The following is a 22,025-nucleotide window of genomic DNA, read 5'->3' on the forward strand; positions in this document are numbered from 1 at the left end:
TTTTCTGTTATTTTTAGTGTTTAGGATCTTATATTTCATGGTACTTTGCACACACATACTTTGGAACTTAAGACGTTAGAATACTTTATTCTATAGTAATTAATCTCATGAATGCTCCCTGAGAGAGGTTGTTCTACTTTACAGAAGGACAACTGAGGCACGGAAAGGTTACGTGACACAATCCAAACTGTCAGTGGTAGAGACAGGTATAAAGCTCAGAACTCCTCACTCACATTTTAGTGGTACAACCATTATACAATTTCCTCTCATTTATATTTCATTGCCATCTCAGGCACCAACTAAAAGAAGATATTTTTCCCCCTGGTTTTGTGGAAGAAAATTAACTTCTCAATTGAGACCGTTAATATGCTGAACTTCAGGCCATAATTTTAAAAAGAAACCGCCTCCAGAAAATAGTTTTGTCAGTATTTCTGTTATAACCCTTTAAGTATTAATAGCATGAATGACATAAAATACATGTGAAGAAAAGCAATATTAAAGCAAAAATCATACTTATTGATAAGTGTTTTGTAATTAAAAGTTACTATCAAATTCTTTTCAGAAACCAATTTTAAGTTGTAAGTTCTACTAATTTTATATAGATGAAGTCAACAGAAAGGTAATTTTTTTTTAAATAAATTCCAGATGTCTTCATTTAACTACTCCACTTCCATGCAAATTAGAAAACATAATAGTGCCCTGGTACCTGATATAGATACACCTTAGAAAATTGGGTTGACAACCATAAACACTGGATCTGTACTGGTTGAAACTTTAGGTGCATTTTAATCTGTTGCAGACTTCACAGATAAGTAATCAGTTACAAGATAAATAATTGTATTCTGCAAAAGTTACCTCTTATTTTCTTCATAAATTAGCTTTGATGAGAGTGCAGTTATTGAAGTTAGCCTGAGTTTTATCTTTGTGAATTAACAGGGGGAGACTGTCTTATTACTAGCTTACACATTGCTAATCGTGTTTTCAATTTCTGATTAATATACCTGATCTTGTCTCAGTAAATAACACAGTAAAACATTGAAAGGATCTGAGTCAAAATGCTCATCCTTCATATAAAGCATCTATTTCATATCTAACTCATAAGAAATTGTTTTGTTATTATTAAGCAATCCTGCAAATTACATCTGTGAGCAGTTACTCCCTCTGAAATCCTCAGGTTCCCATTTGGTTTTCAAATTATTTCATAAAGAAAATGTTGATCATTCTAATGGAAACACCACTTAGGTACAAGTACAGATCTTTTTCTTTCTCCCCTCCTCCCATCCAGCTGCATATACTGCTCAAGATCACTGTGCAGAGCAACATATACTAGGTAAGGGAAACAGGAATCCTGGAACAACCACAATGAATTGCTTGAAACTGCAGTTATCAGGGTCACAAGAGCTGTAGTATGGGGTAGGAGAGTGCTTAATTTTGAGGGCAAAACTAAAACTGATCTTTGGTTATTATCTTCCATCGTATCACCATATGAAGTTGCATTTAATTTCCTCTTCTCAAATTACTGTTTCTTAAATGGTGCAGTTCAGGTCCATTATTCTCTGTCTTCTCAGGGAGAGTTTTGCTAATTTCTCTGTTTTAGTCATTGTGTCTAAATCATCTTCTCAAACATACCTATAAGAGAGTGGGGAGGGGACTGTGAGTGAAGAGGCCATTTGAAAATCTAGCCCCCAAGTCATGCTGTCTTTAAATTCTGAGCCATTTAGTTTCACTGTGGGTGATTTCAGATAGAAACAATCCTGCTGAGAGATTTTATTCCTTAAGGTATTGAACCAAAGTCACTATCTTACAACCATAGTAATAATACATTGCTTTGCACTTCTAAGAGGTTGCTGGAGATAAGGTGCTAAAGAGCTTTGCATACGTTAATTAGTTAAGCCACACAATACCCCTGTAAGGTAAAATGGAGATAATACAGAAGTTGTAAATTGAGGCATAGGGAGGCTGAGTGAATTGACCATGGTCAACTGTGGCCAGATTTTTAAAGGTATTCAGGTGCCTAGTGTGATTTTTTTTTTTCAGTAATGCTTAGGCACCTAACTCCTTTTGATTTCTGCACCTAGGTGTTTTTGAAAATCCCATTAATCTATCTGCATTTTTAGGCACCTTACATATCTTTCAAAATCTGGCCCCTTGCAACTTGGTGATGGTCTGGAAATAGAACCCAGGAGTCCTGACCTCCAGTTCTATTCTAGGGACAGAGGACATTGTATTTTCAAAGCTACATTTATTGTTGAATGTCTAGATCTAAGCAAAGGAACCACACAAAGCTATATTTCCACAACAGGGTCACTGAGTAGTGCTCTTTCTGAGAGCTTTGTCTGAGAGGTACTTTACTGTTCAATAGTGGATCAAAATATTAACATTTAGAAAAACAATCTTGTTTTGTAGTAAGCTGGGACCACTGCTCCCCAGCCTATGGAATAATCCTTTGTCCTGACTTAACAATTCAACTATTCTGAAGGGAACAGGAAAAGTAGCTGCCTGTAACCAAGGCTACATAAGGAGATGCCCAGTCCCTATCCTGTCAGTCTCGGCTGCAAGGTGACAAAGAAGTATAGAATTTATATTAAGTTCTCATTTTTTTCCATTTCTACCACTATTTTTCCAACAATTTAGCAGAAGAATGAGAGGAAAAAACAACAGGCACAGATCACTGTGCTCTTGTGCTTGATTACTCTGACCAGGTACAAGATGTAGCCTTTTTGCCTTTCTTTTCATCCTGCCTTTTTAGTTCCCAAACTCCACCAGGCCATCCACCAGCTTGCATTTTTGCTGACAACTACTCTTACGGAGTATATGTCTGCTCTTGCCTCCTTATTTCTTTCATTTGTGAAGAGGTTCTGAGAAACTATACGTAATTTTTTTCTCACTTGTAGAGGTTCTTCCCCTTCCTGCATCCCTGTTAAAGTGCTCCAGACGCCCTCAGTCCTTATTTGCATTGCTGTTTCCAGCCAGTGAGAAGCTCTGAAGACCTTAAATCTCCAGCCGCAGTGTTCTCTCATTATTTTGCAAAAGTCATTTTGGATTAAAGCCATCTCATGGCCCTATTTATACTGAATGGGGAGTAGTAACGATTCCCCCCCCCTCTGGCTTCCTGCCCTCGTAGGTGCTTTGACATTTAAGAGCAGAAGGGAATCTTTTCTGATCAACACCAACTGGTCTTGCCAGTCCTATGAAGGAAAATGTGCTTTGGACCTTTCTTTGTCTCCTCCTCCTGTGCGTTTTGATGTACCTTTGCTAGGATAACGGGAGGGTATCTTTTGAGGCCAGAGGTTCCCTCTAGCCCCAGATATTTGTCAGCCAGCATCACTACAGAGCGCTATTTTTGGAGACATTTTTAACCATTGCTTTATGGTGTGTGTGGGGGGGGGTTTACATCCAGAAAGTGCTAATTTTATGCCCATGAACCTTTAAAGATCAAGTTTGTCTTTTCTTGCTCAGAGAAAGGGAAAAGGGTCCTTGACCTTCTTGACCAGTTTGAAATGAGATCACTGGCAGGCAGGAGGAAGTATCAAATGAGTGAACATTGGGATCAAGACAGCAAGTGTGCTTTTCTTCCATTTTAAGTAAGATCAAGTATAGTATATTTCAGTTGCTGTTGGAAGGTACTTTGAATTGTTCTACTACATTTAGGATGTATTTTTAAGTTATGCAAGGATGCCCAGAGCATTCAGAGAGGCACCTTTTTTAGCAATTCTATATATCTAAATAAAAAATATTGAATTAGCTAGATACAGTAGTCCCTCTCAGCGTAAGGTATGGTGTTCAGCATCCTTTCTTTATGATCTCTTCCCACAAAAGCCTGTGCTTGGCCAGGCAATATGCATTGCAAAGATGCTGTGCCTTGTTCTGTGGCACTCCACATTTCTGAAAACCAGGCCACCTTTATTTAAGTGCTTACTTATAGATTTAGATGCTTAACTTCTGATGCTCATATTTCAAAATCTGGTCATAATGCCATAGGGCATATCGGCAAAGACAAATGATTCTACTCAATGTCCCATCCTTTCCTACAAAGGAAATCCTCAACTGCATAGTGCACAATGTGAGCAGAATAAACTCTTTCAGTTGATGTGAAATTTTTTGTGTGCACAGCATAATCAGAAAGAGCAATTACGATATAAATCCAATATGCAAAAAGCCAAAACAGAGTCAGGGATTGTATATAATTAAATGTACAAAGTGATACTGTCAATCAAATACTGGAGTGTCCTACCAGAATTAAGCAGAAAATAGAAATCCAAGATCCTAAGCCTAAAAAATTCAAAATTTCACAAGACTTTACTTACTCTAGAAGGCTGAAGATGTTTACATAGCTAGTTTTAACAATTTTCAGAAGTAGTTTTTGACACCACCATTCTCCATTGCATTTATTGTCAGTTTCCTCAGATCTTCCATTCTAATCCATTTATTTTTGTCAGTTAAACTAACAAACGCTTGTAGCGTGCCAGAACACTTATGCAGTATCTTTAAACTATGGGTTATTGCTGTTTGAGACAGTTCTAGGTTCCATGGAGGACAGAAAAGATTACTCCTCTCCACAATCTTCCCTAGTTGTTCACCTGGACTGTGGTATAGATGGGCCTTCCGGGGAAAAGGGATTTGAAAGGGAGGACTGTCCTACTGGCTGCCTGATTTTCACATCATTGCTGGCTTAATTAATATTGCTTCTCTCCAGTCTGCCTAAAATACTGCTGATAATTTCCCCCTTGCTCATTTAATCTGATCATGTCACTACGCTTTCTGGATCCCGAAGCTGCCACTGCTTTGCCCACTGAAGATTAGCCTGCTCATTTGCACTTGCAGGTCCTGCCTAGCTTTGCCTTCTCTACATCCTGGATATTGTTTCTTATTGCTTCCTTATCCCTTCACTCTGCCAGGGATTACCTCACTCACCCTCCTTTTCTCCCCCCCTCCCATCTTTACACCATCATTCATGCTCTCTCCCTATGCATCTGAAGCAAGTTTTATATATTTGGAAATATGGAGGCTGCCTACTGGTGGAACCAATAGTGTGTCATTCATAACTTCTCAGTGTGGATAAATGGAGCCTATACACTCCAAAAGCTCTCTCTAATGTTACTTTGTGTCAGTAATTTTGAAATCCAAGCTGTGCTATATCAGGTTTCTGGATGTTCCTTTCAGTTGGAGGGAAATGAAATGCAAAATGAACATTTCCTTCTGAACTATTAAATCTTATACCTGACCTACTAATTTGTTTGTGATCTGAAGAATTCAGACTGCTGAGTAGGATGATGTTTGTTTATTTGAGATGGGCTTTTTCATAAATCACAGTGCAGTGCTACAATTCATTGCAGTGCTACAATGGCCAGGTTTGATTTTTAAAATGCTTATTTAGCTCCTAAATAATCAAAAGTATTCATAGTAGTAAATTCATCATACCCTATATTTGGTGTTCCAAAGTACTATGTTTGCTAAGTTTAAATTCGATTGTACATTATGCACCTAGAGCCGCAATGATTTGCATTTTAAATAAATGAATCTAGCATTCAGCAAAAGTGTTTATCGATAGCCCAGAATACTGAAGCTATCACAATGGCTTCCATTCCCTGCCCCACAAATGTTCCTTAACCGGGGTGGCCCTATGTTTTTTGCCACCCCAAGCATGGCAGTCAGGCGGCCTTCGGTGGCACGCCTGCGGGCAGTCCGTTGGTCATGCGGATTTGGCAGTTTTTTTGCGGGTGATCTGCCAGTCTCGCGGCTTCGTCGTACCCACCGCTGAATTGCCGCCAAAGCCGCGGGACCAGCAGACCTCCCGCAGGCACACCGCCAAAGGCGGCCTGACTGCTGCCATCACAGCAACCGGCACGCTGCCCCCTGCGTCATGCCGCCCCAGGCACGTGCTTGCTTCGCTGGTGCCTGGAGCCACCCCTGTCCTTAACCCTGGACTGGACTGACCAGGTGTAGAGCAGAGAGGGGTAGTTCATTTTCCAGGACTCTCAGTTGGGATTGAAATCAGGGTAAGTTATTAAGATGGCTTTGTGACATAAACAACTCAACTCACACTAATGGGGCCACCAAACAGTCTTCAGACTCTAATGACTTCAAGTTACAAGCAAAGGAGGCTGGATTTAACCAGCTATCTGGATGAGAAAGACTCCATCTCCCACGGCAAATCCCTTCAGGACATCAGTCCTCCGCAATAGACTTGCTTTAACATCACTGTTTTTCTCTGAAACATTTGCAGTAGAACCTCAGAGTTATGAATACCACAGTTACGAACTCGAAGTGTAGCATGTCCTACGCTTGTCCCTTTTGCAGATGATCAAGTTTGAACCAATTCTTTTTATTTCCCAGAAGTGTGGGCCATCTCTCTTTAGTGTCTGCTAGTGCCAAAATGGGACCAAGCTAAAGAAAGGGAAACTTAGTTGCACAAAAGGAAGCCAAGGCCAAAGCGGTGTTCAAGGTTCTCATTAAGATTAGGGAAATCTGTCCCTATACAACGTTGAATCGAACATACTGAAGATGACTGCCTGCAGTCAGTAACATGCTGTACCTAGCTCTGGAATGTTATCCATACAAATATGAAAGGACAAGATAGCTTATCACATCTATAAGATCCTGCATGAGAGAAAGGGGCAGCTCCTGGCTTGTTTGTCACTACCATGTACTATCATTCATTTAGTGAGATGTGACTGTCACTATAAAGACAGGAACTCACTTTTTTTCCCATTATACCAGTGGAAAACAAGCAATTCCACTGAAGTGAATTGGGATTTATGCTGGTGTACCTGAGTTCCGGATCTGCCCCCGGAGCAGTGATATGCAGGGCTCCCATGGGAACATGGTCCCAGTTCAGTCTCAGGACAGTCTTGGGAGAAGGTAAGTCAACTCTGCCACTAAATGGTACCGGCACAAACCTGGAACCCCCTAGTGTACCAGCCTGGATTGCTTCCCTAAAGTAAATGTTACTTATAAACCATCCCCAGCCTATACAACAGGAAACCGATTTGAAAACATATTTCAAAGGATCCTACGAATTTAGGTCCACAAATCACATTAAAACGCAATGGATTGTGGGTGCTTTCCTCCCTTAGGCTCAAATCCCGAGCTAAAAAGACCGCCGCCGCCGCCGCCTTTTTTTTTTTTTTTTTAAGGGAGAGAGCTTGAGGAAAGGGGGCAGGTAAGAAATAGGAGACAAGCAATGGTCAGACTATAACACCTGTCTTGTCTTCACCGGGAGTTTACCACATGCACCATGTGGTAAGAAAACACCTTTCTTTCCTAGTGGCGACTCCCGGGCAACAGCGGGTGCAAGCAGATGGGGGGGCGGTGGGAGAAGCGTAGGGGATGGTGGTTGGGTGGCTGGGTAGCAGGAACACGAGGGTGACTGGGTGGTCTGGATTGAGGGAGCAGGCAGGGGAAGGGAATCTGGCTCCTGCCCAGCTGTGTCTTTCCCTGTGTCTGATGTGTTCCGCCTTTTGCCTTTCTCTCTCTTACATTTAAAAAAATCTCCGTGGTCTCTCCTGAACTGGGGTTATCAGCCACGGGGCTTTCACAGCCCGCCCGTTTCAGGCGAGGTCATTTCTTCTGCTTCCCCATCGGGTGAACTGCGTCTCCCTTGGCCAGGGTCATCGCAGAGGGCTGCGGATTTGTTCGGGCTGCTCCAAGCTGGGTTGGCAGCTGGACAGGGTTTCCTCTCTATAGCTATTTCTCGGTGTACTCGCTGGGAAAGGAAAGCACAGTTTCTGCTTAACAGTTGCCATATGGAAGTCTTCAAATCCCACCCCTGTTCCCTGGAGGATACAAACTTCCAGGGAAGCATCTTCACTTTCTGGTCTCTGTAAATCCCCGCCGAGTTTCTCTGCTTGTGGGCTCCCAGCTGTAGTATCTTGGTCGGGCTCGATCTCTGCCCGGCTCCAGCTCGCTAGAGACACAGGCTTGTTGGACTAGCTACGAGTGATCGCCCCCTGCCCCTTTGGCTGAGCCAAATGACAAATCCTGCTAGTAGTAAGGCCCGAGGTGCCCTTCCCTGGACCACGCATCGCTTGGGCTTCCCCCGCTCTGAGAGCAGATGGGTGCCGAATGCACTGGTCCTGGCGGGTATAAACCTGTTTTGGGACGGCAGCGACCAACCCTTATTTCAGTTCCGCGGCCTCTAATCTAGTGCGGTAGATTCTCACCCGGAATGATGCTTCGGGGAAGGACATCTCTAGCCTGGACGAGATGCTGTAGCCTCGTCAAGCCTAGAGAGAAGTGGGCTTGCTTGATTTTTCCCTGCCTCACTAGCTTCTAGATAACAGCCTGCCCCAAGCCGGCTGCCTTAGGACCTGGTCCAACTTCCACTGAAATCAATGGAAAAATTCCCATTGACTGCAACAGGAGTTGGATCAGGTCCTAAATCTGAGTCCAATCCAGTCACCTTTCAGAGCGTTTGTTCTCTCTGTCGCCCCACTCCCTTAGGGAAGTTTAATTTGATTTTCAATGCATGGTATTTGAACACCTACACCCCCAAATTGCTTTGCAACAACAATTTAGTGAGAGATGATCTGTTAGTCTGGGCAAAGTTTTAAATGTAATTTGAAAGAGACAATTGATCCGGACAGTTGTCTGGTTTCCAGGTGGCACTTGAAGGAGCTAAGCACAGTAATTCACATACTAAACGTGTGCAATATGGATGTTGTTCTTGTGAAGCATAGCCGCTGTCATGTGAGCTGTCTGACTATTTTCAATGTGTTTGTTTTTACCGGTTGCTCTCTGCCGGGCTGTTGTCTGAAGAGTTTGCCACACAGTCAATGGGCTACAATTTGGAGTAGACTGTTCAGGCCAAAAGTCAGGTGAGAAGAGGAAGCTCCTTTGCTAGGAATCGGGATCACATTTACACGAATAAGACCTCAGCGTGTTAAATAAAATGGTATCGAGTTTTCATACTTAAATGTGCTTGCGTGCATTGTGTTCTTCATTTCACCCGGTCTCTATTCTTTTACAGAATCACCTTGGGCACTTAATTCCCCTTCCTAATTTCCTAGGGCTGAGATTAGTAAAATAATCAAAATCATGGAAATATTTTCTGTTTCTTATATATAATGTTATAGTCGAGTTGCATGGTTCATATGGCGTGTCAGTATCTATAATTCCATACACATATGTGAATGAAATACTGTATAAAACGTTATATATTGATATCAAATATTGAGAAGTGCTAAGTATTTTCCGTTGTTTGGCGACTTCACTGCTGTATTCTCAATAGTAACGTATCCCGTGCAGTGTTTGGTAATTGTGTAGGGTTTTAACTAACTCTGTTTGGATTTAAGGTTATTGGAAGGCAACTGGCTCATCGGGATTCCTTCCCTAATCAGAGGTGTTACCTCCTCCAATGTCTCTTGACATCATTTCATCCATCAGAGTTAAGAAAGAAAGAAAAGCAGAACCCACCCAGTCTGTAAGCAACCCACACCAGCCCCTCAGCTTTGCTCTGACCGCAGAAGAGCTGCATCAGGGCAAGGAAGAAGGATGAGAGCGGAATTGATCTTGTTGCCCTCCTTGAGGATGTGATTCTGGACAAATTGAGCAGACTCCGGAGTTCTGCACAGACACATTATAGAGCTTATCAGTAAATCTGACCCCTGGCAACCGTGACATGGGCATGGTGAGACTCTTGATCAGTGGGGAGAGAAGCCCCCAAGGTGCATTTGGCTCCGTGTCAGTAGTTTTTGTTCCATGGGATTTCCTCCGCCCTTCGCATTAGAACTGATGTGGAGTGAAGTGTTTCTAATATGAACTTTCGCTTTGGGATCTGGTTTGCGGTTCCACTGATCTTGTTCTGGGAAACCCCAGAAGTCACTTCTTCGTGGTGGTAAGTTCTGCGATTACAAGGGTTTATTTGCTCTTGGGTAAGGTGGGATAAATTAATGGTAAACTAGAAGAATTGACACCCCCACCCCTTTAGTGATCACACAAAAATGTATCGCTGCCGGTTGTTCAGATACAAAAACTCCAATCCTAAATCAATCCGAATTATCCTACATCTTCTCTCAACTTTTCTTTTCCCTCCCAGCTCCCACTCCTCCTTAACTCATCCTTAACAATTAAACGTCTGTTTTACAATATGTCTAAGGAGAACTCTTTGATCTGAGGACCGATCCGAGCTTTTAGCATGGACAGTAACAGCAGAGTCAGCTGGAGGTTGATTAAAATACGCCCCGCAGAGCTCCTATCACCAACTTATAGAATCCACGTAAGAATCGGAGGAAATGTATGACGATATTGCTTATGGCATGCAACAAGTTTTTGCATCGTTCAAGTTCAAGGATATATCTAATTAATTCTCCTTGATTGAATATCTTTGCTCTTTTATTTACTTATTTTTCATGTAAAATGGCAGCTGAAAATGAACTTGTCAGAAAATCTCTCGGGTAACAACACAGTGGCCAAAAGAATCGATGAAAGTAAGAGGCATGGTGCAATTTGTACTAGGGCAAAGTGAGAGAGAGAGAGAGTGTGTGTGGTTTGTTTACTGCCTTCCCTCCATATTCATTCCTTACATGAATTGTCAGAATAGTCTAGAGCAGAATTTTGTTCAGACCCTCGATTCCCTCCAGCCCCTCCTCCAGGAGAAAAAAAAAGTTTCTCATCGCTGAACTAAAACCTCCAAATGAATAGTGGAGAAGCCTGTAGGGACCACAGCTTCTAGTTCAAAAGATATTTGAGCTGGTTGTGATCCTTCTAAGCGAGCTGCAAAACACAGGGCTAATTAAGGGGGAGCCTAAATCAGAGATTTCCTTCAGAAAACGGGGTCTTAAAACAAAACAAAACAGACAAACCTCACTGAAGAAGAGGAGTTAAACTTCCCCTTGTAAACATACTGACCAGAGAATGCATTTAACCTTGACACGGCTGACACTGGATCAAAGGTTGATTTATCAGACTGGCCATTTTTCAATACAATTGCTATTTCTGTTTCCGTAGGTGCATAAACATTATTTATTGCAAGGGCTTTTTGTCACGTTGTCTTTTATCTGTTACCGAATATCTATAATTTTTTTTTTTGCAAATAACAGCTTTAACGATTTGATGATCATATAAACTAACGAAAACACAGCAAAAAGACATTTGCTCCTGTTTGATCGCTTCAAAAGACAGCCATGGCGGTTTGGGTTTTATAAAAGATACCTTTCTAAACATTTCAGGGCTAATAGCGAACATCTGGATGCAGATGATGATGTCATTCAAGAAAAAAATGACAAAAAACAAAGTAAGGCGCTATAAAGGAGTTTTTGGTTCTTCCAAAGGCTCGGTAGGAATATACGGCAGGCAAACGATTTTGAAAGGATTTCTACCAAAAAAGCAAATGCGGCTGTAAATTAGACTTTACATTAAACGGACTCTGGAAGAGAGGATGATCAGAATGTAGTCCCAGGAAGAACCGACTTAGCCAGTCGCTCTGCGGCCTTTGCTCGTTCGAGGAAAATAAGAGGAAGGAGGAGGGATCCTTACAGAGCACTGAAAGCAACATTGGCTCCTGGCAAACAGCCAGGCAGAAGGGCACATCTCCCTGTATGAGTCCCACTCTGTTCTCTCTAATAGTTCAGCCCCGCTCCTCAGTCAATGCCCTCCCAATTAGCTCTCCATTCCCAGTCAGTGCTCTCCCCAGTAGCTCTCCATTCCCAGTCAGTGCTCTCCCCAGTAGCTCTCCATTCCCAGTCAGTGCTCTCCGCAGCAGCTCCCCATTCCCAGTACAGTAACTGCCCATCTCCAGTCAGTGCCCTCCTCGCAGCTCATCCTCCCCCTCTCCAGTAGCCCCCCCAATACGTGTCCCCTCCCCCCCGCTAGCTGAACCTGTCCCCACACGCACCGTCGCTCGCCCGCGGGCCCTACTCCTCGCCCCCGCTGCCTGTGCGTCTTTGCTCCCCGCAGGTACATGGGGGCGGTGGGCTCGTCGCGGGTGATGTGTGACAACGTGCCGGGCTTGGTGAGCCGGCAGCGGCAGCTGTGCCAGCGGCACCCCGAGGCCATGCGCTCCATCGGGCTGGGCGTGGCGGAGTGGACGGCGGAGTGTCAGCACCAGTTCCGCCAGCACCGCTGGAACTGCAACACCCTGCACCGGGACCGGAGCCTCTTCGGCAGGGTCCTGCTGCGCAGTAAGTACCCGGCCACACGGGGCGCTGCGGGCCGCAGACCCGGCCACGGCCCCCGGCCTGCTGCGGCGTCAGCCAGCGCCGGCGGCTCGGTCTGTGGGGGGACCAGTGAGGCGCCTCCGCCTGGGACATGTGCGAGTCACCACTGGGGGGAGCAGGCGGGATCCCTGTCCCCGGCGGGGTGGGGGGAAGAAGGAGGGATCCCTGCCCCTGGCGGACAGTTGAATTGCACACAACACATGGGGGTCACACGAGCTATGTACCAGCACGTGCAGAGAAAGTCGGAGACGCCACGGCAGCACCCCATGTGCCCTAAGAGGCTCCACCCGGAACGTGCTCTTCGGAGAGCTGGCTGCAGCCTAGCTGTGTGTGTGTGTGTGTTGGGGGGGCGTGACATCTGCCCCCTTCCCCCAACCAACAAACACCAACCCAACCCTTAGATCCACGAAGCGCGCTCTGCTGTTCCCTGGCTGATGCTTCGCAGAGGGTGTTGCACTGATGCTACCATGTAATCATCCGCCCCCTGGGATGGGAGGCGGCCAAAAGTACAGCACAGCGTCTCTAGGCTTCCCCAGGGGCGCGATCATCCCACCATTACCCTCCGCAAGAGTGAATTCATTGCGATTGTAAATTAGTCTGTGTCCTGGGAGTACTTCTCAACGCGCTGAAAGCACTAAACGCTCCCTGGCTCCACCTAGAGCTCAGCTGGCCACTTAAATATTGTCACCAGCGAATCAGTCTCACGTGCTTTTTGTCTTCAGAAAAGCTTTACCAGTAACCTTGGTGACGGCTGCTTGGAGTTGTTAGCTACATTTCCCACAGCCCACAAACCATTAACTGCATTACAAAGTGTTGTTAAAACTGACCATGTTTGAAACACGAGAGTAGCGCCTGTGAAATGTTTCTCGATTTATTTCTTTAAAACAATAGTTGTTTGAAATCTTTGGATCATAAATCAGAAAAAAAATAATAAAGTCAATTTACGATAACCCACGAAAAATGAAATTGACATGGGGAGTCATTTATTATATACTTTGGCACAGCTCCTCAGCTGGTGCATATTGTCACAACTCCATTTATTTTAATGCAGCTGTGACAATGTACATCAGCTGGGGATCTGTCCTTTTAAGTTAATTCTTAGCACTATTTTAAGCTTTGTCATGGTTATATAATTTCAGGGGGAAATATTGTATTGTTCTGTGTCAGGCAAAGAATCAGAAACAGCCACTAGGTAAGAAGCCTTGCTTTGTAGGTGCATACAATTGTTGGTTTACTCGTAAGATTAAATTTATATAACCATATTATTATAAAATGTTGTTAGTCAACAATACTTCTTCCAAGACAAATATACCAAAGCATGAAGAGTAGATGGCCTGTAAACCAGTCTCATATGTATATATAACTCACTACCCTAGAGCACTGCACTTTGGCAAAAGAAATGCCTGATTTGTACTATATTAAACTTGCATCTTCCCTTTTGTAAGTAACTCAAATTTAGCTGTGAATTTCCTTTGTAAAAATGCTTAACTTCAAAACACAAGTGTGAAAGAGGACAATTAGAACCAAATTCTGCTGTTCTACTGACTTGTGGCTCTGATGATTAGGATGCACATACAGGTGTGTATAAAAGTACTGATTATCATCTGTTGATGACAGGTGGGTGTAAATGGAAATTGGAGTTAATATCTTTCCTGTTTAGTTAATACTGTATTAAAATTTTAGAATATTAAAATTTAGTTAATATAATTGCAGTTAACTCATGCAATTAACTAAAAAAATTAATCGTGATTAAAAATATTGTGATTAATTGCAGTTTTAATTACACTGTTAATGGAATACTAGTTGAAGTTTATTAAATATTTTGGATGTTTTCTACATTGTTAAATATATTGATTTCAATTATAACAGAGAATATAAAGTGTACAGTTTTCACACTATATTATTATTTTTGATTACAAATATTTGCACTGTAAAAATGATAAACAAGATAAATAGTATTTTCCAATTCACCTCATAGAAGTACTGTAGTGCAATCTCTTTATTGTGAAAGTGCAACTTATAAATGTAGATTTTGTTTGTTTGTTACATAACTGCACTCAAAAACAAAACAATGTAAAACTTTAGAGCCTACAAGTCCACTCAGTACTACTTCTTGTTCAGCCAATTGCTAAGACAAACAAGTTTGTTAACCTTTACAGGAGATAATGCTGCCTGCTTCATATTTATAATGTCACCTGAAAGTGAGAACAGGCATTCACATAGCACTTTTGTAGCCTGCATTGCAAGGTATTTACATTCTAGTTATGCTGAACATTCATATGCCCCTTCATGCTTTGGCCACCGTTCCAAAGGACATGCTTCCATGTTGATAACGTTCATTTAAAAAAAAATGTGTTAATTAAATTTGTGACTGAACTCCTTTGGGGAGAGTTGTATGTCTCTTGCTCTGTGTTTTACCTGCATTCTGCCATATATTGCAAATTATAGTAGTCTCAGATGATGACCCAGCATGTTGTTCATTTTAAGAACACTTTCTCTGCAGATTTGACAAAATGCAAAGAAGGTACCAATGTGAGATTTCTAAAGATAGCTACAGCACTCGACCCAAGGGTTAAGAATCTGAAGTGCCTTCCAAAATCTGAGAGGGACAAGGTGTGGAGCATGCTTTCAGAAGTCTTAAAAGAGCAACACTCCAATGCAGAAACTACACCAAAAAAGAAAATCAACCTTCTGCTGGTGGCATCTGACTCAGATGATGAAAATGAACATGTGTCAGTCTGCACTGCTTTGGACTGATATCAAGCAGAACCCGTCATCAGCATGGATGCATGTCCTCTGGAATGGTGGTTGAAACATGAAAGGGCATATGAATCTTTAGCGCATCTGGCACATAAATATCTTGAAACACCGGCTACCATAGTGCCATGCAAATGCCCGTTCTCACTTTCAGGTGACATTGTAAACAAGAAGCTGGCAGCGTTATCTTCAGCACATGTAAACAAAATTATTTGTCTGAGCGAGTGCCTGAACAAGAAGTAGGACTGAGTGGACTTGTAGGCTCTAAAGTTTTACATTGTTTTGTTTTTGAATGCAGTTTTTGTGTGTGCATAATTCTACATTTGCAAGGTCAACTTTCATGATAGAGATTTGCACTACAGTACTTGTATGAAGTGAACTGAAAAGTACTATTTCTTTTGTTTTTACAGTGCAAATATTTATAATAAAAATAAATATAAAGTGAGCACTGTACATTTTGTATTCTGTGCTGAAATTGAAATCAATATATTTGAAAATGTGGAAAACATACAATATATTTAAATAATGGGAATTCTATTATTGTTTAACAGCACGATTAATCACGATTAATTTTTTTAATCGTTTGGCAGCCCTAGTTAATATTGTTCAGAAAGGATTGCTTGTTTAGAGATGACAGGAAGACCACCTTCAGAACACAGACATGCTTTACCTGTGCTTCTCCCACACTGCACAACCCCAACATGGTGCATAATGACCATCTAGGCTACAAGTACAGCTGAGGTTTTGTAGCCATATTGTGACACTCTCATCTGACCCAGTCATGGAAAATATCCCAACTGCAGCTTTTTTCCTCAGACAAACAGGTGTCCCTGGAGTTTGTTGTATCTTCATCTCCCATGTTGCCTAAGTGCATTCTGGGAAAATCTAAGCAGCCATCCCAAACTGCCTCAGCAAGAGATAGAATGCAAACTGAGTGGCACCAGCACCAAGTGGAGCAATGCACCCTGGGATTTCTGCTACCACACAGAGCGTTGGGAAGGAGGCCTAGTCAAATTGGTGACATAGGCACAGGCAGCATTGAGCATTCTCTCAGGTGCTTGGCTGGCTGGTTCATGCTCTCATGCTCCGCTTCCAAGTGATCGCTATGTGTGGGGTTGAGAAGGAATTTCCCCCCAGGTCAGATTGGCAGTGACTTTGAACTGGGTTAAATTCCCTCTATAGCGTGTGGGTGCGGGTTACTTGCCAAGACTATCTAGATGTATCTCACTTAATCATTTCCCTGCCATTGCAGGGGTATCAAGCAGTGGTGCATCTCGGTCTCTCCTATTCTCTGCATGTGGCATGTAATAGGCTAGTTCTTCTTCGAGTGATTGCTCCTGTGTATTCCACAGTAGGTGTGCGTGCTTGCCACATGCACCGGAGCTGGAAGTTTTCCCCTTAGCAGTACCTGTAGTGGGGGGAGCACCGCTGCGACCCCTGGAGTAGCGCCTCTATATTGCACTATAAGGGGAGCTCCACCCTCCGTTCCTTCTTGTTGCCAGTGAAAGTAGTCGGAACTTTGTGCTCCAGCTCGGCTGTAGCACTTCTAGCCTTAGTAGTATAATTCTTCTTCGTAGCTTGATTCTGTAGTTAGTTGCCTGGCTCGGGGTATGCCCCTGCCCCAGGCTTCAAGTCATGCGACTCCTGTCACAGTTCTATGCCCAGGAGCAATCCACACACTCAGTGTCTTCGCTGTCTGGGTGAGACTCACATAAGTGAGCATTGTAAAATTTGCAGATCGTTCAAACTGAGAACGAAACGTGAAAGGGATATCCGTCTCCGGGCCTTACTAATGGAGTCAGCATTGGCCCCAGCACTGACCCGACTCAGCGCTGAGCGCATCGTCAGTACGGAGCGACATCCCATCAACCAGTCGGCACCGCTCCCCCGCTAAGAAGCCAGGGAAGATTCAGTGGCGCCGAGAGAAGGACAGGGATGAGGCCGCACCTGAGTTGGGCAGCCCATGATCCCCCTCGGGACCCAGACCTCCGACTCGTGCTGAGCAGAGTAGTCCGGTCCCGTCTGCACATGCCTCTCCTGCGGTGAGAATACCATCAATGCTGGAGGTAGCTTAGGGAGTGCGTGACATCCCCGCCCTTCCATTGCCGGGCGTGCCACCCAAGACAGGCCCTCGCTCCTGAGGGAAGCCACTGCTGGGAGCTCATCAACCCTCCCTGATCCAGCATAGCCCCTCTCCGAGGATGAGGTGCCTACCCGGGCGGGGCCATCTTGTAGCCCGCGTCAGACTTCCATGCCTGAGAGGGAGTCACGTGCTTCCTCCACTACCCAGAGCGGTCGCAGGCACCGAGATAAGAGGCGTCGACGCTCCTCTTCCTACCAGAGCTATAGGAGCAGGTCTCGACGACATTGGGACCAACGCTCACATTCGAGTGCTCGCTCCGACAGACGTCGTTCACGAAGCACCCCTCGGCCGTCACCGGCACCGAGGCGTCGTAGCCATGGTCGCCATGGAGACTCTGGACGTAGTACCTCTGACGGGTACAGGTCTTCCTCATCGAGATCTAAATCTCGAGGCAGGCACCGACACGGCCGTGGACACTCCCGTTGCTCGTACGGCACCGTGCGCTCTTCAGTGACTTCTGCTTTAACACCCAGCCGCCCATCCTCGAGCTGCGCCTTCCCACATGATCAGGTGGCTCCGCTAGGTCCCCAAGTGGGGCACTGGCAAGGGGCACCCTGGCAAGGGCAGTGGTGTCAGTGGGCGCCTTGGCGCCAACTGCTGGCACCGGCGAGACCCTGTTCGATAGCAGGTGCATTGCAGATGCATTCGATGTCCCAGCCTCGGCACCACGACCAGGCACCGAGACAGTGGCACCATACTTGGGCTCGGACTTGGGGGTCGAACCACCGGCACTGCCTGATGCCCTGGGGGCAGATCCAGTCCCGTCACCGGCACCAGAAGAATCTATTGCGGTGCCACCACTCGCCTTGCAGGAGGATTTCAAAGCTCATCAGGAGCTCCTTAGGCGGGTTGTCTCGACTCTCCAGCTCCAGGCTGAGGAGATGGAGGAGCCGTCGGACACTTTGTTCAACGTCTTGTCCTCCTCAGCACCGCGCCATGTGGCCCTACCTCTCCACCAAGGGGCGGCCAATATTTTGACTTTGCTTTGGCAAGCCCCTGCGACCTTGGTACCTATTTCTAAAAGGCAGAGAGAAAATATTTTGTGCCAGTAAGGGGCCACGAATATTTGTACTCTCACCTGGCCCCGAACTCTCTGGTGGTGGAGTCGGTAAACCACCAAGAGAGGAATGGCCAGCCCGCGCCCACTCCCAAGGATAAAGATGCCAGGAGATTGGATACCTTCGGCAGGATGCCAGGAGATTGGATACCTTCAGCAGGAAGGTTTATTTATCGGTGAGCTTCCAGTTCAGGGTGGCAAATCACCAAGCCTTCCTGAGCCGATATGATTTTAACTTGTGGGGGTCTCTGCCAAAATTTGAACCTCTTCTTCAGGAAGAGAATAAGAAAGAGTTCAGAGCTTTGGTCGATGAAGGTGCGTCGGCAGCAAAAGCGGCCCTCCAAGCGGCTTCGGACGCGGCAGATACAGCAGCCCGTTCGATGGCCTCCGCTGTTGCCATGCGCAGGGCGTTGTGGCTCTCGCTGTCAGGGCTGTCTGCGGAGTCCCAGTCCCTCATTCAGGACTTGCCTTTCGACGGGAAGGCCCTGTTTGCAGATCAGACAGACACCCATCTACACGGGATGAAGGACTCCCGCACCACCCTGCAAAACCTGGGCCTAAATGTCCCACCGACTAAGGACAAACCAAGGCCACAGACCTCGGTTCCTCCAGCTAGAGGCAGATATGAGCCCCCACCTCAGAGACTGAGGGAGCAGAGACACAGGTCCCAGCATCAGTCCCTCTCGGCCCTTCGACCTGGGCCCACCAAGGGCAAGAGGCAGGGGAAGAGGCATTTTGACTCTTTGCAGGGGACCACCGGGCCTGTTGCCAGGGCAGCCCCCCCAGTTAATAAAGTTTGTGTTCTGCAACTGTTTATCTGCCTTCCGAGTGCAATGGTCCTGTATAACATCGGACCAATGAATCCTCAGCACCATTTCTAAGAGCTACATGTTGCAGTTCGCTTCGCCCGCCCTTCACCACCCCCAACACCCGGAGGTTCCCGGGGATCCGGAGCACGTACTCCTGCTAGACCAGGAAGTGATGCGCCTCTTCACCCTGGGCGCGGTGGAGAAAGTACCTCGGGAATTCCAGGGCAAGGGTTTTTACTCCTGGTATTTCCTGATCCCGAAGGCAAAGGGTGGGCTCAGGCCCATCCTCGACCTGCGGAACCTCAACCAGTTTATGGTCCATTACAAGTTGCAGCCGAAGAAGTGGGCTGTAGCCCACGAAAGCTTATGCTCAAATAAATTTGTTAGTCTCTAAGGTGCCACAAGTACTCCTGTTCTTTTTGCAAGTTCCGTATGGTGTCTCTGGCCTCTATTATTCCATCCCTAGACCTGGGGGATTGGTTCGCAGCCCTGGACCTCCAGGATGCGTATTTTCACATCCATATTTTCGAAGGTCACAGGCGCTTCCTCCACTTCCTGGTAGGGTGGGACCATTACCAGTTCACGGTCCTCCCCTTTGGCCTCTCCATGGCCCCCAGGGCTTTTCACCAAATGCATGGTGGTAGTGGCAGCTTACCTGAGGAGGAATGGGCTGCAAATTTTCCCCTACCTGGATGACTGGCTGCTCAAGGGCAAGTTTCGATCCCAGGTGCAGGCCCAGATGAAATTCTTACTGGCCACATGCGAGAGTTTGGCCTAGTGGTAAACGAGGACAAGTCCACGTTAGTGCCAGTTCAGTGCGTACACTTCATAGGAGCGCTGTTAGACTCGGTGGTAGCCACGGCCTCTCTCCCCCAGGACAGGTTTGAGATGCTCACAAGTCTCATAGCCTCAATCACAGCCTTCCCTGTGACGGCGGCAAGGGTGTGCCTTCAAATCTTAGGCCACATGGCAGCATGCACCTCCGTGGTGCGACGTGCCAGACTCAGAATGAGGCCCCTCCAACTCTGGTTGGCCTCCCAATATTCCCAAGCCAGGGATGGCCTGGACAAGGTTGTCACATTCCCCCCCAACGTAGTGGCCAGCCTGCAATGGTGGTCCCTCCTAGCCAACATGTTACAAGGGATCCCATTCCGAGAGACCCCTCCCTCACTAGATCTGGTGTCGGACGCCTTGGACCTGGGGTGGGGAGCCCATGCGGGGAACTTCCAAACCCAGGGCAGATGGTCGACTGCGGAATTGTCCCTGCACATAAACGTCAGGGAGCTTAGGGCAGTGCGCCTGGCGTGCATAGCCTTCAGCCTACACCTAGGGGGAAGATGGTCAGAGTCCTTACGGAGAATACGGCCGCGATGTATTACATGAACAGGCAAGGGGGCACACGCTCCTCGGCCTTGTGCCAGGAAGCTCTGGACCTATGGGAATTCTGCATAGCCCACGATATCTTTTCACCCGGCATGTGCAATATGCGAGCCGATCGCCTCAGCAGGGTCTTCTCCCACCAGTCACTCCACTGGGAGGTGGCCCAGCAACTCTTTCGAGAGTGGGGAACTCCCCAGGTAGATTTCTTTGCTACCGCGCAGAATCGTCTCTGCCCCAGTTCTGCTCCAGGGCAGGGGCAGAAAGGGGGGTGATCTCGGACGCATTCTTCCTCCGGTGGTCCGGCCAGCTGTTCTATATCTTTCCACCATTTCTACTGATAGGCAAGGGCCTTCAGAGGTAAAGGCAGACGGTCAAGGATCATACTCATAGCTCCGGATTGGGCCTGCCAGTATTGGTACGGGACCCTCCTGCAACTGTTAACGGCCCCCCGCATTGAGGCTGCCGCTTCGCCCGGATCTCCTTTCCCAGGAGAGAGGATGCCTCCTCCACCCCAACCTAACCGCGCTTCACTTGACAGCGTGGCTGCTCCATGGTTAAACGAGGAGGAGGGAAGGTGTTCGCAGGATGTCCGGCGTATTCTGCTGGAGAGCAGAAAGCCGTCTACTCGATGGACCTACCTGGCCAAATAGTTTAGGTTTTCTAGGTGGGCGGGAGAGCAGGGCGCTTCCCCGTCATCCGCATCCGTCCAACTTATTCTAGATTACCTCCTGTCCCTTAGGATCCAAGGCCTGGCTCCAGCCTCCATCAGGGTATGCTTAGTGGCCATTTCAGCTTTTCACCCTCCGGTGCAAGGTCACTCGTTTTTTTCCCATGAGATGACCTCCCGTTTTTTGAAGGGGCTGGATCGTACGTTCCCGTATGCCAGGGCCCTGGTCCCGCAATGGGATCTGAACCTAGTGCTATCCCGCATCATGTACCCTCTCTTTGAGCCCCTGGCCACCTGTTCTTGGTCCCACCTCTCCTGGAAAGTGGCTTTCTTGGTGGCTATCACCTCAGCCCATCGGGTCTCGGAGCTTAGGGCCCTGACCTCGGAACCCCCATACACGGTATTCCATAAGGATAAGGTCCAGCTTCGCCCGCACCCGGCGTTTCTCCCCAAGGTGGTCTCCGCCTTCCATATGGAACAGGACATCTTCCTACCGGTACTCTATCCTAAGCCCCATTCCTCCAGCGAGGAACGCCGCCTACACACGCTAGACGTATGTAGGGCGCAGGCCTTTTACCTGGACCGGACCAGGCCGTTCATGAAATCCTCGCAACTGTTCGTTGCATTGGCCGAGCGTATGAGAGGGCAACCGGTCTCCACCCAGCGCCTTTCCCGCTGGATCACCTCGTGCATACGCATGTGTTATGACTTGGCAGGGGTTCCTCCGCCACCTATCATAAAGGCTCATTCCATGAGAGTGCAGGCCTCCTCGTCCGCCTATGTAGCCCACATCCCTATCCAGGACATATGTAGGGCTACCACGTGGTCCTCTGTCCACACCTTTTCCTCACACTATGCAATCGTCTCCCAAGCACAGGACGACGCCAGGTTTGGTAGGGCGAAACCTCCGTCCCAATAACCTTTAAACTCCTACCCACCTCCATTAGATATATCTTGGAGTCACCTACTGTGGAATACACAGGAGCAATCACTCGAAGAAGAATGGACAGTTACCTGTTCCGTAACTGGCTTTCTTCGAGATGTGTTGCTTCTGTCT

The 22,025-nt window shown here is 46.4% G+C and overlaps 1 protein-coding gene across 1 annotated transcript in view; it reads left to right on the top strand.

The window, feature by feature from the left end:
* The first annotated feature begins 9,755 nt into the window (after nucleotides 1–9,755).
* Nucleotides 9,756–22,025, top strand: part of WNT2 (Wnt family member 2) — a 44,444-nt gene continuing 32,174 nt past the window's right edge. Inside the window, exons 1-2 of the mRNA XM_034768828.1 lie at nucleotides 9,756–9,835; nucleotides 11,896–12,119. Coding sequence (XP_034624719.1) covers nucleotides 9,756–9,835; nucleotides 11,896–12,119 — 304 coding nt within the window. The remainder of the gene's footprint in view (nucleotides 9,836–11,895; nucleotides 12,120–22,025) is intronic.

The sequence above is a fragment of the Trachemys scripta genome, chromosome 1 (assembly GCF_013100865.1).
Source record: "Trachemys scripta elegans isolate TJP31775 chromosome 1, CAS_Tse_1.0, whole genome shotgun sequence".
NCBI classification, from domain to species: domain Eukaryota; kingdom Metazoa; phylum Chordata; order Testudines; family Emydidae; genus Trachemys; species Trachemys scripta.